This window comes from Trachypithecus francoisi, unplaced genomic scaffold (genome assembly GCF_009764315.1).
Source record: "Trachypithecus francoisi isolate TF-2019V2 unplaced genomic scaffold, Tfra_2.0 Lachesis_group15, whole genome shotgun sequence".
NCBI classification, from domain to species: domain Eukaryota; kingdom Metazoa; phylum Chordata; class Mammalia; order Primates; family Cercopithecidae; genus Trachypithecus; species Trachypithecus francoisi.
In genome coordinates this window covers 49,203,771-49,217,375 of record NW_022681460.1, presented here as the reverse complement: position 1 = coordinate 49,217,375, position 13,605 = coordinate 49,203,771, and the positions used below count along the sequence as shown (strand labels likewise).

The following is a 13,605-nucleotide window of genomic DNA, read 5'->3' as shown; positions in this document are numbered from 1 at the left end:
AGTCTTGGGAGGGTGTTGGTGTCCAGGAATTTATCCATTTGTTCTAGATTTTCTGGTTTATTTGCTGTGTTTATAGTATTTTCTGATGGTAGTTTGTATATCTGTGGGGTTGGTGGTGATGTCCCCTTTATCATTTTTTATTGTGTCTATTTGATTCTTCTCTCTTTTCTTCTTTGTCAGGCTTGCAAGTGGTCTATTTTGTTAATCTTTTCAAAAAACCAGCTCCTGAATTCATTGATTTTTTGATGGGCTTCTTGTGTCTTTATCTCCTTTGGTTCTGCTCTGAACTTAGTTATTTCTTGCCTTTTGCTAGCTTTTGAATGTGTTTGCTCTTGCTTCTCTAGCTCTTTTAATTGTGATGTTAGGGTATCAGTTTTAGATCTTTCCTGCTTTCTCTTATGGGCATTTAGTGCTATAGATTTCCCTCTACACACTGCTTTAAATGTGTCCCAGAGATTCTGGTACGTTGTGTCATTGTTCTCATTGGTTTCAAAAAACATCTTTATTTCTTCCTTCATTTTATTATGTACCCAGGAGTCATTCAGGAGCAGGTTGTTCAGTTTCCATGTAGTTGAGTGGTTTTGAGTGAGTTTCTTAATCCTGAGTTCTAGTTTGGTTGCACTGTGGTCTGAGAGACAGTTTTTTATCATTTCTGTTCTTGTACATTTGCTGAGGAGTGCTTTACTTCCAACTATGTGGTCAGTTTTGGAATACATGCGATGTGGTGCTGAGAAGAATGTATATTCTGTTGATTTCTGGTGGAGAGTTCTGTAGATGTCTATTAGGTCCGCTTGGTGCAGAGCTGAGTTCGTTTCCTGGATATGCTTGTTGACCTGTCCACTGTTGACAGTGGGGTGTTAAAGTCTCCATTATTATTGTATGGGAGTCTAAGTCTCTTTGTAAGTCTCTAAGGACGTGCTTTATGAACCTGGGTGCTCCTGTGTTGGGTGCATGTATATTTAGGAAAGTTAGCTCTTGTTGAATTGATCCCTTTACCATTATGTAATGGCCTTCTTTGTCTCTTCTGATCTTTGTTGGTTTAAAGTCTGTCTTATCAGAGACTAGGATTGCAACCTCTGCCTTTTTCTGCTTTCCATTTGCTTGGTAGATCTTCCTCCATCCCTTTATTTTGAGCCTATGTTCGTCTCTGCATGTGAGATGGGTCTCCTAAATACAGCACACTGATTTATCTTGACTCTTTATCCAATTTGCCAGTCTGTGTCTAATTTTAATTGGAGCATTTAGCCCATTTACATTTAAGGTTAATATTGTTATGTGTGAATTTGATCCTGTCATTATGATGTTAGCTAGTTATTTTGCTCGTTAGTTTATGCAGTTTCTTCCTAGCATCCATGATCTTTACAATTTGGCATGTTTTTGCAGTGGTTAGTACCGGATGTTCCTTTCCATGTTTAGTGCTTCCTTCAGGAGCTCTTGTAAGGCAGACCTGTTGGTGACAGAATCTCTCAGCATTTGTTTGTCTGTAAAGGATTTTATTTTTCCTTCACTTGTTAGACTTAGTTTGGCTGGATATGACATTCTGGGCTGAAAATTCCTTTCTTTAAGAATACTGAATATTGGACTCCACTCTCTTCTGGCTTGTAGAGTTTCCACTGAGAGATCCGCTGTTAGTCTGATGGGCTTCCCTTTATGTGTAACCTGACCTTTCTCTCCTTAACATTTTTTCCTTCATTTCAGCTTTGGTGAATCTGACAATTATGTGTCTTGGAGTTGCTCTTCTCGAGGTGTGTCTTTGTGGCATTGTCTTTATTTCCTGAATTTGAATGTTGGCCTGCCTTGCTAGGTTGGGGAAGTTCTCCTGGATGATACACTGCAGAGCGTTTTCCAACTTGGTTCCATTTTCCCCGTCACTTTCAGGTATGCCAATCAGACGTAGGTTTGGTCTTTTCACATAGTCCCATATTTCTTGGAGGCTTTGTTCGTTTCTTTTTACTCTTTTTTCTCTGAACTTCTCTTTTCGTTTCATTTCATTCATTTGATCTTCAGTCAGTGATACCCTTTCTTCCACTTGATCAAATCGGCTACTTAAGCTTGTGCATTTGTCATGTAGTTCTCGTGCCATGGGTTTTTCAGCTCCATCAGTTCATTTAAGGTCTTCTCTACACTGTTTATTCTAGTTAGCCATTCATCTAATCTTTTTCAGGGTTTTTCGCTTCTTTGCGATAGTTTCGAACATCCTCCTTTAGCTCGGAAAAGTTTGTTATTACTGATCATCTGAAGCCTTCTCCTCTCAACTCATCAAAGTCATTCTCCATCCAGCTTTGTTCCATTGCTGGTGAGGAGCTGCATTCCTTTGGAGGAGAGAGGCGCTCTGATTTTTAGAATTTTCAGCTTTTCTGCTCTGGTTTCTCCCCATCTTTGTGGCTTTATCTACCTTTGGCCTTTGATCATGGTGACATACAGATGGGGTTTTGGTGTGGATGTCCTTTCTGTTTGTGAGTTTTCCTTCTAACAATCAGGACCCTCAGCTGCAAACTGTTGGAGCTTTCTGGAGGTCCACTCCAGACCCTGTGGTGCCTGGGTATCACCAGCAGAGGCTGCAGAACAGCAAATATTGCAGAACGGCAAATGTCACTGCCTGATCCTTCCTCTGGAATCTGTGCCTCAGAGGGGCACCCAGCCGTATGAGGTGTCAGTCGGCCCCTACTGGGAGGTGCCTCCCACTTAGGCTACTTGGGGGTCAGGTACCCACTTTAGGAGGCAGTCTGTCCGTTCTCAGATCTAAATTCTGTGCTAGGAGAACCACTACTCTATTCAAAGCTGTCAGACAGGGACGTTTAAGTCTGCAGAAGTTTCTGCTGCCTTTTGTTCAGCTATGCCCTGCCCTGAGAGTTGGAGTCTACAGAGGCAGGCAGGCCTCCTTGAGCTGTGGTGGGCTCCACCCAGTTTGTGTTTCCCAGCCACTTTGTTTACCTACTCAAGCCTCAGCCATGGTAGGTGCCCCTCCCCCACCCCCACTGCCAGCTTGTAGTTTGATCTCCGACTGCTGTGCTAGCAGCGAGCGAGGCTCTGTGTGCATGGGACCTGCTGAGCCAGGCACGGGATGTAATCTCCTGGTGTGTTGTTTGCTAAGTCCATTGGAAAAGTACGGTATTAGGGTGGGAGTGTCCCGAATTTCCAGGTACCATCTGTCATGGCTTCCCCTGGCTAGGAAAGGGAGTTCCCTGATCCCTTGTGCTTCCCGGGTGAATCGATGCCCCGCCCTGCTTTGGCTCCTGCTCTGTTGGCCGCACCCACTGTCCAACAAGCCCCAGTGAGATGAACCCAGTACCTCAGTTGGAAATGCAGTAATCACCCGTCTTCTGTGTCACTCACGCTGGGAGCTGTAGACTAGAGCTGTTCCTATTCGGCCATCTTGGAACCTCCCTCCTGGAGCTTGAATGATTTTCATTTGTGCCACATCTTCAGGCTTATCTAATTAGACAGCAGGACTGAAGGAAATTTCCACTGTGCTTTGCCGTTGGTGCATACTCTAGTGACTTTGGGTAGGGAGGAGTCATAACAAATATCACTGGCTCCAGGACCTTGTCAGGCAGCAACCATAAGGTGGTTACTCTGTGAAATAAAGGTTTCACATCAGGAAATGCTTTATTGTTGGGGGAACATTTAAGGAATCTGACATTTCACTGAGCCAAGATTTCATGTCTACAAATGTCATAGTCCAGAAAATTGTTTCATTGTTCTTATTATAAGCAAATGTACATTTTCTTATTCTCTTCAAATTTTGTATTACCAGCTAATATTTTTCTTAAATTGTTTTTCTTTTAAGGAATGGGGATTTTTTTTTTTAAAGCATTGTTTTATGTAGGCCAAGATGAATTGCCTTTGAGTGGATCACCTGCTGAGTAGTCTTTTGAGGTTAGTAGTTTATCACTGGATAAAAAAAGCTAATTGCAACTCAGATGCAGAGTTTATGAACATTTTTTCAAATTAGTTGAAAATTAGTTGTAAGACGTCTATTTCTGGGAGTTTGGCAGTTTATATACTCTGAATGACTCCCAGTTGAAACAACTGAAATGTAAAATATCAAGTATCTTTCCAAATATATTGCTAAGTTGGCATGAAAGAAGGGAAACCATAAAGACCAAAGATGAAATGAAAGCAGGAATGCAGGAATGTGAGCTGGATTGTCCCTGAATGTTTCTGCTGGGGAAAGAGGGAAAGGGGGATAGGAAATAAAGCATAATTGGGAGTCTGCTGAGACATACTGTCAATATAAGGACGACTGATAAAAATAAATTTGCCAGTGGAGAGGCTGGGGATCAGGAGTGAACAGTAAGGAAACCTGCCTGTCTTTACCTAGGCACTAGAAGGGGTAGGGGAAGACAGGGTGTGAATTATCCTAAAACACGAGAAAGGCCATCACATGAGTGCAGGTTGACTTGGTTGTTCCAATGAGATCCAAAATCCTCATGCCAAGAATTTAATTATATTGCTGTCAGGTTGGTTGCATCCCAAGAGGCAAGAAAGGAAACACACATCTCTGAAAGAGTGCTACTTCAACCCAGGCCTCCAATAATTTTCACAGATAATGTTTCAAAGAAAATCAGCAGTTCACAGTAAAAAAAGATCATAAATCAGATGAAGAAATTCACCAGCATGAGAAATTAGAGCCAGCAGAAATACTGGCTGCTGGTCAAATTATCAGATGCCTAGTGAAAAATGTATATATTAAATATACTTAAACAGTATGATGCTCCTTTTAAAAAATAAACAAGAAGCTTGGAAGGATGAGCAATAAATAAGATACTGTAAAAAATGACCAGCCAGATTTGAAAAATGACTAAGTAGAACTTCTAGAAATTTAAAAAAAGATTATTAACATTAAACATTCATTTATTAGGCTAAGGAAGAGATTAGACACAGCCAAAGAGATAATTAGTGAAATAGAATGTAGATATATAAAGGAACTATCTAGAATACAGCCCATCACGCGGTGGACATTGAGTTTATAGACACAGAAGTTTATAGGCACAGAAAGAGCAGACTCTTTCCAATACAGATTGAGACAAACCACTTTGCAGAAGACAACTAGAAAAGCTGGGGAAAATGCCTGTTTGAAGGCATCACATAGCTAATAAGAAAGTGATTAATAACTAGTCTAAGATACTACCATGAGAATGCTGTAGCTATTTTAATATGAAAGTAGACTTTAAAGCAGAAAGCATCACTAGAGATAATACTTCATAAAAGGTTCAATTCAGTTTTATTTAGATGTGATACTTCTTTGTGTATCTAACATCATGATTACAAAATACAGGGAGCAAAAGTTAATAGAAATATGAGCAAAAACAGAAAAATCCACAGGCCTAGACGAACATTTTTTAATAGACCTTTTATGTGACAGAATGGCTAAAAGAAATCAGTAAATATATAGAAGATTTGAACAATCTGATTAACAACCTAATAGGCATGTTTACCATATCACACCCAACAACTTCAGAATACACATTCTTTTCAGTAACATATGGGAATATTTTATATATATTTTCTTGAGACAGGATCTTGCTCTGTCGCCCAGGCTGGCATGCAGTGGCATGATCTCGGCTCACTGCAGCCTCCACCTCCTGGATTCAAGCAATTCTCTTGCCTCAGCCTCTCAAGTCGCTTGGATTACAGGTGTGTGCCACCATGCCTGGCTAATTTTTTTGTGTTTGTAGTAGAGACAGGGTTTTGCTGTGTTGTCCAAGCTGGTCTCAAACTCCTGGCCTCAAGAGATCTGCCTGCCTCAGCCTCCCAAAGTGCTGGGATTACAGGTGTGAACCACCATAGCCAGCCTCCAATCACTTATTTTAAATTTGAGTTTTTATTATGGGGAAGGTACTAATAGTTACTTTTAGAATTTTTTTTTTTTTTTTTTTTTTTTTTTTTGAGATGGAGTCTCACTCTGTCACCCAGGCTAGAGTACAGTGGTGCAATCTCAGCTCACTGCAAGCTCTGCCTCCCGGGTTCACACCATTTTCCTGCCTCAGCCTCCTGAGTAGCTGGGAATACAGGTGCCGGCCACCACACCCGGCTAATTTTTTTGTATTTTTTTAGTAAAGATGGGGTTTCACCGTGTTAGCCAGGATGGTCTTAATCTCCTGACCTTGTGATCCTCCCGCTTTGACCTCCCAAAGTGCTGGGATTACAGGCGTGAGCAACTGCGCCTGGCCCTATAGTATTTTTATCTTTACCTATTATTGCTAGTTTACAGTTAAGAAAATGAGGCTTAGCAAGGAATAAAGAGATTGCCCGAGGTCACCCAACTAAATAGTGTTAGAACTGGGGTTTTAATCCAAACATATGACCACAGGACTCTTTCTATGGTGGAGTTTATTTCCCTGTTAAGTTTAATTCAATAACAAATTATATGAAGATATGCTGCAGAGATGAATGAGATAATGAATGTAAAATTGCCTTGAGAGATTCAGGGAATGTAAATGAACTACCCAAATTAGTGTAGCAATTTCACTGTGAAATTAAAAGTAGATAATTGGAGAATAGCTAAGATCTGGCATTGCCTTTTAGTAGTTTAGAAGTCATAGAACTTTTTTGTTTATAGAACTTTTAAAATGTTCTCTGAACATCATCTGTGTCAAACACATGGTAAAACAGATGTTTTTCCAAGGGATTTTGTGGTTTCAACTTTAAATATTAAAAGTGGCGTTTAGGGAGCTATTTAAGTGATGATGATATGGACGTAGTGAAAATTTTCTTTAGTGATGATCATCTCTAGTTCTTAGTATTAAAGACTGGAAAATGTCCCTTTTATGCCAAAGAAAATTTTATTTTTTATGTTTCAAGTTACCTGCCACTCAGTTTTGTGCCAAGTATGAAACAGTGAATGAAAAGACAAACAAAAAGCAAATAAATACATGATTGTATCTTGAGAAAGAGCTGGGCACTAGGTTGTGTACGTGTAGTCCCAGCTACTCGGGATGCTGAGGCAGCGAGGATCTTGGGAGCCCAGGAGTTGGAGGTTGCAGTGAACTATGATTATGCCTGTGAATAGCCACTGTGTTCAAGCCTGGGCAATGTAGAGAGACCTCATCTCTTGTTGTTGTTGTTGTTGTTGTTGTTGTTGTTGTTGAGACAGAGTCTCACTCTGCTTAGGCTGGAGTGAAGTGGTGTGGTCTCAGCCCATTGCAACCTCTGCCTTCTGGGTTCAAGCAGTTCCGTGCCTCAGCCTCCCGAGTAGCTGGGATTACAGGCATGTGCCACCACACCCAGCTAATTTTGTATTTTTAATAGAGACAGGGTTTCACCATGTTGGCCAGGCTGGTCTCGAACTCCTGACCTCAAGTGATCCGCCTTCCCTGGCCTCCCAAAGTGCTGTGATTACAGTCACTAGCCATCATGCCCAACCAAGAGACCTCATCTTTTAACAAACAAAAATAAATAAATGAATATATCTTGAGAGAAGTGCTGTGAAGAAACAAACTGGGTGCCAATGAAAAGTGGCATCTAATAAAGGCCAATGCCAGTAAAGGACAGGGAGTGAAGCAAGTGTTGGAACCATCTGAAGTTGGCTAAGTGGGAAAGGACTGTAGCATGCAAGACCATGGGAAGGAATTTTGATTTTATTTCAAGTATAATGGAGAAGTCATTCAAAGTTTCTAAGGGCACTAACATGGACCAGTTTAGAAGATTGAGATATTGTGATGGCTGCCATACTGAGAAAATCAAGAGTGACAGTGGGAAGACCAGGCAGGAAGCTAATGTTATAGACCAAGAATTCTCAGACTTGGCACTATTGACCTTTTTAGCTGGCTGCTACTTTGTTATAGGGCTGTCCTGTGCCTTGTAGCATGTTTAGCAGCATCTCTGGTCTCTAACCTTTAGGTGCCAGTGGTAGCCCCACCCTCAAGTTGTGACAGCCGAAAATGTCTCCAGACATTTTCAGACGTTCCCTGGGGGTGAAAGTGTCCGTGGTTGGGAGCCACTGCTGTGGAACACAAAGACTTGGGAGGGAGACGACGACGACTTGGAATGGTGTGGTGGCAGGAGAGGTGGAGAGAAGTACCCCGATTTGAGGCTGGCTCAGGTGGAAGAGGATTTACCAGATTTTGTGGGGGTGATGGGCTGGGAAGAGAGGTCCTTCATTCTGCCCTCCTTGCTGGGTGTTTCAAGGGCTCCTTAGCATTTTTCAATCCACCTACAACTGGTCCTTGCTCCTTTTCATGCCCTAGATCTCCCAAATATCTCTGCTTTATGTTTTGGGGATAAGAAAGATCCACCCTCCCCTCCCTACACACAAAGCAACACCATTTTTAAACATTAGAGAGATGATAATGCTTGGTCTCTTGCCAGGAATCCTAAAGTGGGTAAAACTGATCGACAACTTTGAAGGAGAATATGACTACGTGACCAATGAGGGGACGGTGTTCACGTTCAAGACGAATCGCCATTGTCCCAACTATCGCGTGATCAACATTGACTTTAGGGATCCTGAAGAGTCTAAGTGGAAAGTGCTTGTTCCTGAGCATGAGAAAGATGTCTTAGGTGAGAACACATGTTACTTGAAAATTGTGCTCTTGTTTTTGATGAGAACGTCAACAAGTTAGTGCATCTCTCATTCTCTAGTGACCTGTTACAAGATAAAAAAACCTTCAACCTATAGTCATCAGGAATGAAGTGTCTAAATAGTTCATCCAAGTTTTCATTGTGTCATATCTTTGTAGCTTAGTACTGTATCATGTAGAAATGCAGGGTCTTCATAAAAATTGTAGAGGTAGGATTTCAGACTTCGAAGGTACTGCTTTTTAAAAAGTAGGTCAGTTGTCTTTGTATATTTAATGTCTGGTAATAATCACGAACATTTAATTTTTAAAACTATTTAGATTTAGAATCCTTAGCTTTAAGCTTTTGAGTAACCTTTGGCTATTGGCAGTATCCCTGTTGTTGATCTTAGTGTAGATTTAGAGCCCTCTTATTAGAAAAGGGAATAGACTATTGTCAGATTGAATTGAAACTCATCGCAGTTGCTGCTTTGTGCAGTGAACTATGTTAACCTCTTGAGAATGTCACTTCCGTATCAGTCATGTTTCACAGAGAGCCTTTCAGTTCCCATTTATTCATTCTCTGTGATTTTTCCAAAAATGATATGCTGCTTTATAAATTATTTGTTGCATGAAAGTTGATTTTGACTAGAATAAAACTCATTAATTTGGGGACAGTTTTTTACACAAAAGAAGAGTTCAGTACCATTAAGCCAAGGAACTTTACTTGGTGGTGGTGAACTTCTGCTGCTGGGTTGAATGAGGATAAAATAGGACCATTTAAAAATGCAAATATATGTGGTATATAATGAGGAAAAAAAGTCCCCCTTGAGAGCTGCAGAGTGGCCGTATCTGAGATAAAGCAGTCCTAAAATGTGTTTTCCAGTGAATTAAAGCACAGGTCTTGGAGTCAGGCAGATCCACGTTCAGGTCCTTGATCAATAAGGAACGATTTCTCCCTTGTTCAAGGTGGTGTGCTTTCTGTGCCTGGCAGGTATTTAAACTTAGCATTGCTTGGGGGTGGCGGGGGAGCAGCTGATTCCAGCTGCTTCTCTCGGGATCACAGGTTGCTGTGGGCACTTCCTGCTGGTCCCTTGTTTCTGCAGGTCCCTTGACACTGGAGAAAGCACTCCTGGGTGTTTTCTTGAGTCTGTTCAGCCCCTGGGCACCTGACTGCACCCCTCAACCCTTTTGTACTTAGATCTCCGTACCCCTGTAGGCAGTTCTGTTGGACAGGACCCAAGACAACTGCATCCCTGCTCGAAATTCACGTCTGTAACCCTGAGATAGCAACCCATTCCAGGCTCTTCCTCTCAAGTCGTTGGCCATTCTCCTGCCTTTTGGATTTCCAGGCACAGTCCCTATAACTTGTAGATCTGGATCAGGCATCAGTACCCTGTCTGTGTTAGGCTGGGGTTGGTAGAAGGTGATAATCTTGTCACCCTCCCATAGGGCGGGGGACTTACAGGCAAGAGCAAGAGGGAATTTTATCACCTGTCTCCTCAAAACCCTCTGTTCACATTCTGACCCTTATTTATATTTGGATGAGGGATCCACGAGACACACAACAGATTTTTGACCATTTATTTCAGTATCTTTGTGTAGTGAATCTGTTTCATAGTCACTTTGATAGCCTGATGGCTTCTGTCCAAACCAGGGCAGGAATGTCCCCCTAAGGGTAGTTACAGCCAGCAGCTAGTGAGGGCTTCCTGCGTGCCAGGTTCAGCACTCTGTTCTTCATGCACAGACCGCATGCGTTGGTGCATCCCAGTGAGGCTTGGGTGGCGTAAGTCTTCATGTAGGTGCTCAAGGAGTTTTTCAGGCACAGGTCAGGATTAAACAGTGATTCTTGTATAGGACACCATCATGGATGTTGTCACTGTTTCCCAAGGCATCTGAATTTCTGCCATTTAAAGTCAAAAGAGGGGTTTTAACTGTGCCTTAAGGTGACATTCCATCTTATAGATGTAATGAAATGCAGATTAATGCTAGGAGATTTTGTTGAGGGGGTGGTGTATTTGTATAACCTTCCTTCTGAAAGGTTATAAGATTTTCAGACTGGAAAGGGGAAACCTTCAGTGTTCACTAGAACTCATCAATTTAAAGAGAAGCATGGTTGAATTTGAATGTGCCATATATCATTAGCACGGAGCGCCCTATTGAGAAAAAAGAACTAGAAATGAGTCATAAAGTACAGCTGTAAAGTCAGAGCTTTTATTAATGACAGTCTACAAATCACCTTGTCCTTTTGTTACTCACTTTTGTCTGTTTTATAATTCTGATGTACTCATAGTTAACACAGATTGATTATTCTTCGACAGCTATAATTTACTTCATTTTCCCCCCATACTTTTGTCTCTTTAAAACATTAAGCCACATGAAATATGTTGCCTGATTGAGGTTTTTTTAAAAAGTGCATTGGAGAATGAGCAAATTACTTTTGGTTGTGTGAGTTCTTCTTTATGTTCTCACTTGAGAAAAAAAAGCTTGCTGCAGTAATCTCAGCAGCCCAAGGTCAAGGCCCCGGTGACCCTCAGGGTTGCCTCTGGCCAGCATCTTGTTTTTTCATGTGGATAAATTCTAGCATCCTAAAAACGTGAACTGCTAATTTCTTGGGTTATCAAAATAAGCAGCGTAAAGAACCCCACCCTACCACATGAAACCCAAGAAAGGCTTGTCTGTTCAGCACATGTGGCCTGTCACCTGCAGCCCTGTCCTGGCTTCCACTTGCTGCGGTGTCTCTGCCTCTGGGGGACCTGGCCCTACCTCAGGCAGACCTCTGTGCTTGCCCTTCGTTTTCTCCTTTCCTCATCACCTCTCACTCCTACTCTCCCAGCTCTGTCACTGAACTCTGTCACTGCAAGTTGCAGCCCTGGGAGTTGAGGAGAACTCTTTTCTCTACCTTACTCTCCATATCCCTGCAGGCATCAAGCCCTGGCTATTCTTCTTGGGAAGTGCCTTTCATTTATTTTCTTTCCTGCCCAGACTTTATCCCCCGCTTGATGTGGTATTCTCCCTGGCTTGTTGCAGTAGTGCTCTTACTCTTCTCCCCTCCATAGACTTCCATTGTTCTGCATTCCGCTGTCAGACACATGCATCCTTGATTAATGCCATCTTTGTGTTGCCCTTGTGTTCAAACAGTGGCTCCACAGTCACAGGTAACTAAACTCCCCTCTACCTGGCTCACTGGATGGCCTATCAGGCCACCACCAGCATCTCCATCTGCCTTAACCTGAACAGCTCTTCCTCTTGAAAACGGATCTCTCATTTGTTCTCTTTTTACCAGTCTTCTTTCTGTCCTTTCTGTTCCTTTCCCCATTCCTGGCTCTGACCTTCGTGCCAGGAGTCGCCTATCTTCCTGCACCTCATCCCATAGGATGCTGTGCTTTTCCTGCTAGCCCCCATTTCCCCTCCATCTCCACACTCCTGTACTTGAGACTCAATTCAACCCTTGCTTTAGGGCTGTCATTCGTTTTGGATCCTCAACCAACCAGTCACTTACCCTTGTTTATGGTTTATTACTTGCATTTTTATATGATTTTGTCTCACGAGCAGAATCGACCTCATCTTCCTACTTGTCTCTCTAGCACTTTGCAGGGAATCTGGTGGATAACAAGGGCTTATTACATTTTTATCTAATAATCCTGTCAGACATGAACCATGATTTGGCTTTTATTGTTTTCCTCCTTATAGCTCCTATAGCATGATAATGGGCACAAAACAGGAAGGCAGGGTTACTATTCCACACGTTATCTAGGTCATCAAAAGCCCCTGGCCGAGGAAATAGTCATTTATTAAAGGAATATGTTGAAATCTAGATGAATAATTAAAACCAATTATCAGGCTGGGCGCAGTGGCTCACGCCTGTAAACGCCTGTGATCTCAACACTTTGGGAGGCCGAGATGGGCAGATCTCTTGAGGCCAGGAGTTCAAGACCAGTTTGGACTACATAGTGAAACCCCGTCTACTAAAAATATGAAAATTAGCCAGGCGTGGTGGCACACATCTGTAATCCCAGCCACTTGGGAGGCTGAGGCAGAAAAATCCCTTGAACCTGGGAGGTAGAGGTTGCAGTGAGCTGAGATTGCACTACTGCACTCCAGCCTGGGCAACAGAGCAAGACCCTGTCTCCAAAAAAAAAGTAAAAGTGATGTTGCAAGTCTCATTGCTACATAGAGTCCTATGTGTAGCTCTGGAACTGTTGCTCAATTAAATATGTTTTCATTAATTTTTAAAATTGCATTAGGTGTTTTCTTATCCTTTCAGAGTGGGTAGCTTGTGTCAGGTCCAACTTCTTGGTCTTATGCTACCTCCATGACGTCAAGAACATTCTGCAGCTCCACGACCTGACTACTGGTGCTCTCCTTAAGACCTTCCCGCTTGAGGTCGGCAGCATCGTGGGGTACAGCGGTCAGAAGAAGGACACTGAAATCTTCTATCAGTTTACTTCCTTTTTATCTCCAGGCAAGTGTTTTTTCACTGTTGCTGTTCACTTTAAAAATCAGACTGGTGTTTGGGTTTCTTTGGGGAAATGGAAGTGTAATGCTATGTTATTGAAAATCGCATATGCTGTATTGTAGCCAAAATTACTTACTGGGAATAAAACGCTAGAACAGACGCCCAGAACAAAGGGAAATGTAAATGCCTAAAATGGCACTCTCATTAATCTTATATTCCAAGTCTCTGTTCTTCTGGAGGCAGGAACAGCTAATGTTCTAGGTTGATTAAAAATTAGTACCAATGGGCCAGGCACAGTGGCTCACTCGTATAATCCCAGCACTTTGGGAGGCCGAGGCGGGTGGATCACAAGGTCAAGAGATTGAGACCATCCTGGGCAACATGGTGAAACCCAGTCTCTACTAAAAATACAAAAATTAGCCTGGCATGGTGGCATGCGCCTGTAGTCCCAGCTGCTCAGGAGGCCGAGGTGGGAGAATCGCTTGAACCCGGGAGGCAGAGGTTGCAGTGAGCTGAGATCGTACCACTGCACTCCAGCCTGTCAACAGAGCGAGACTCCATCTCAAAAAAAAAAAAAAAAAAAAAAATTAATACCAATGAATACAACATTTGATTCAGTCTTTGGTCTATATGCACAAGAACACA

General features: G+C 42.3%; 1 protein-coding gene across 2 annotated transcripts in view; it reads left to right on the top strand.

Moving 5' to 3' along the window:
- The window catches only part of PREP (prolyl endopeptidase), a 140,075-nt gene that overhangs the window by 68,233 nt on the left and 58,237 nt on the right, over positions 1–13,605 (top strand). For both annotated transcript variants that reach the window (XM_033234727.1, XM_033234728.1), the window contains exons 8-9: positions 8,314–8,505; positions 12,769–12,966. In XM_033234727.1, the coding sequence (XP_033090618.1) occupies positions 8,314–8,505; positions 12,769–12,966 (390 nt within the window). The remainder of the gene's footprint in view (positions 1–8,313; positions 8,506–12,768; positions 12,967–13,605) is intronic.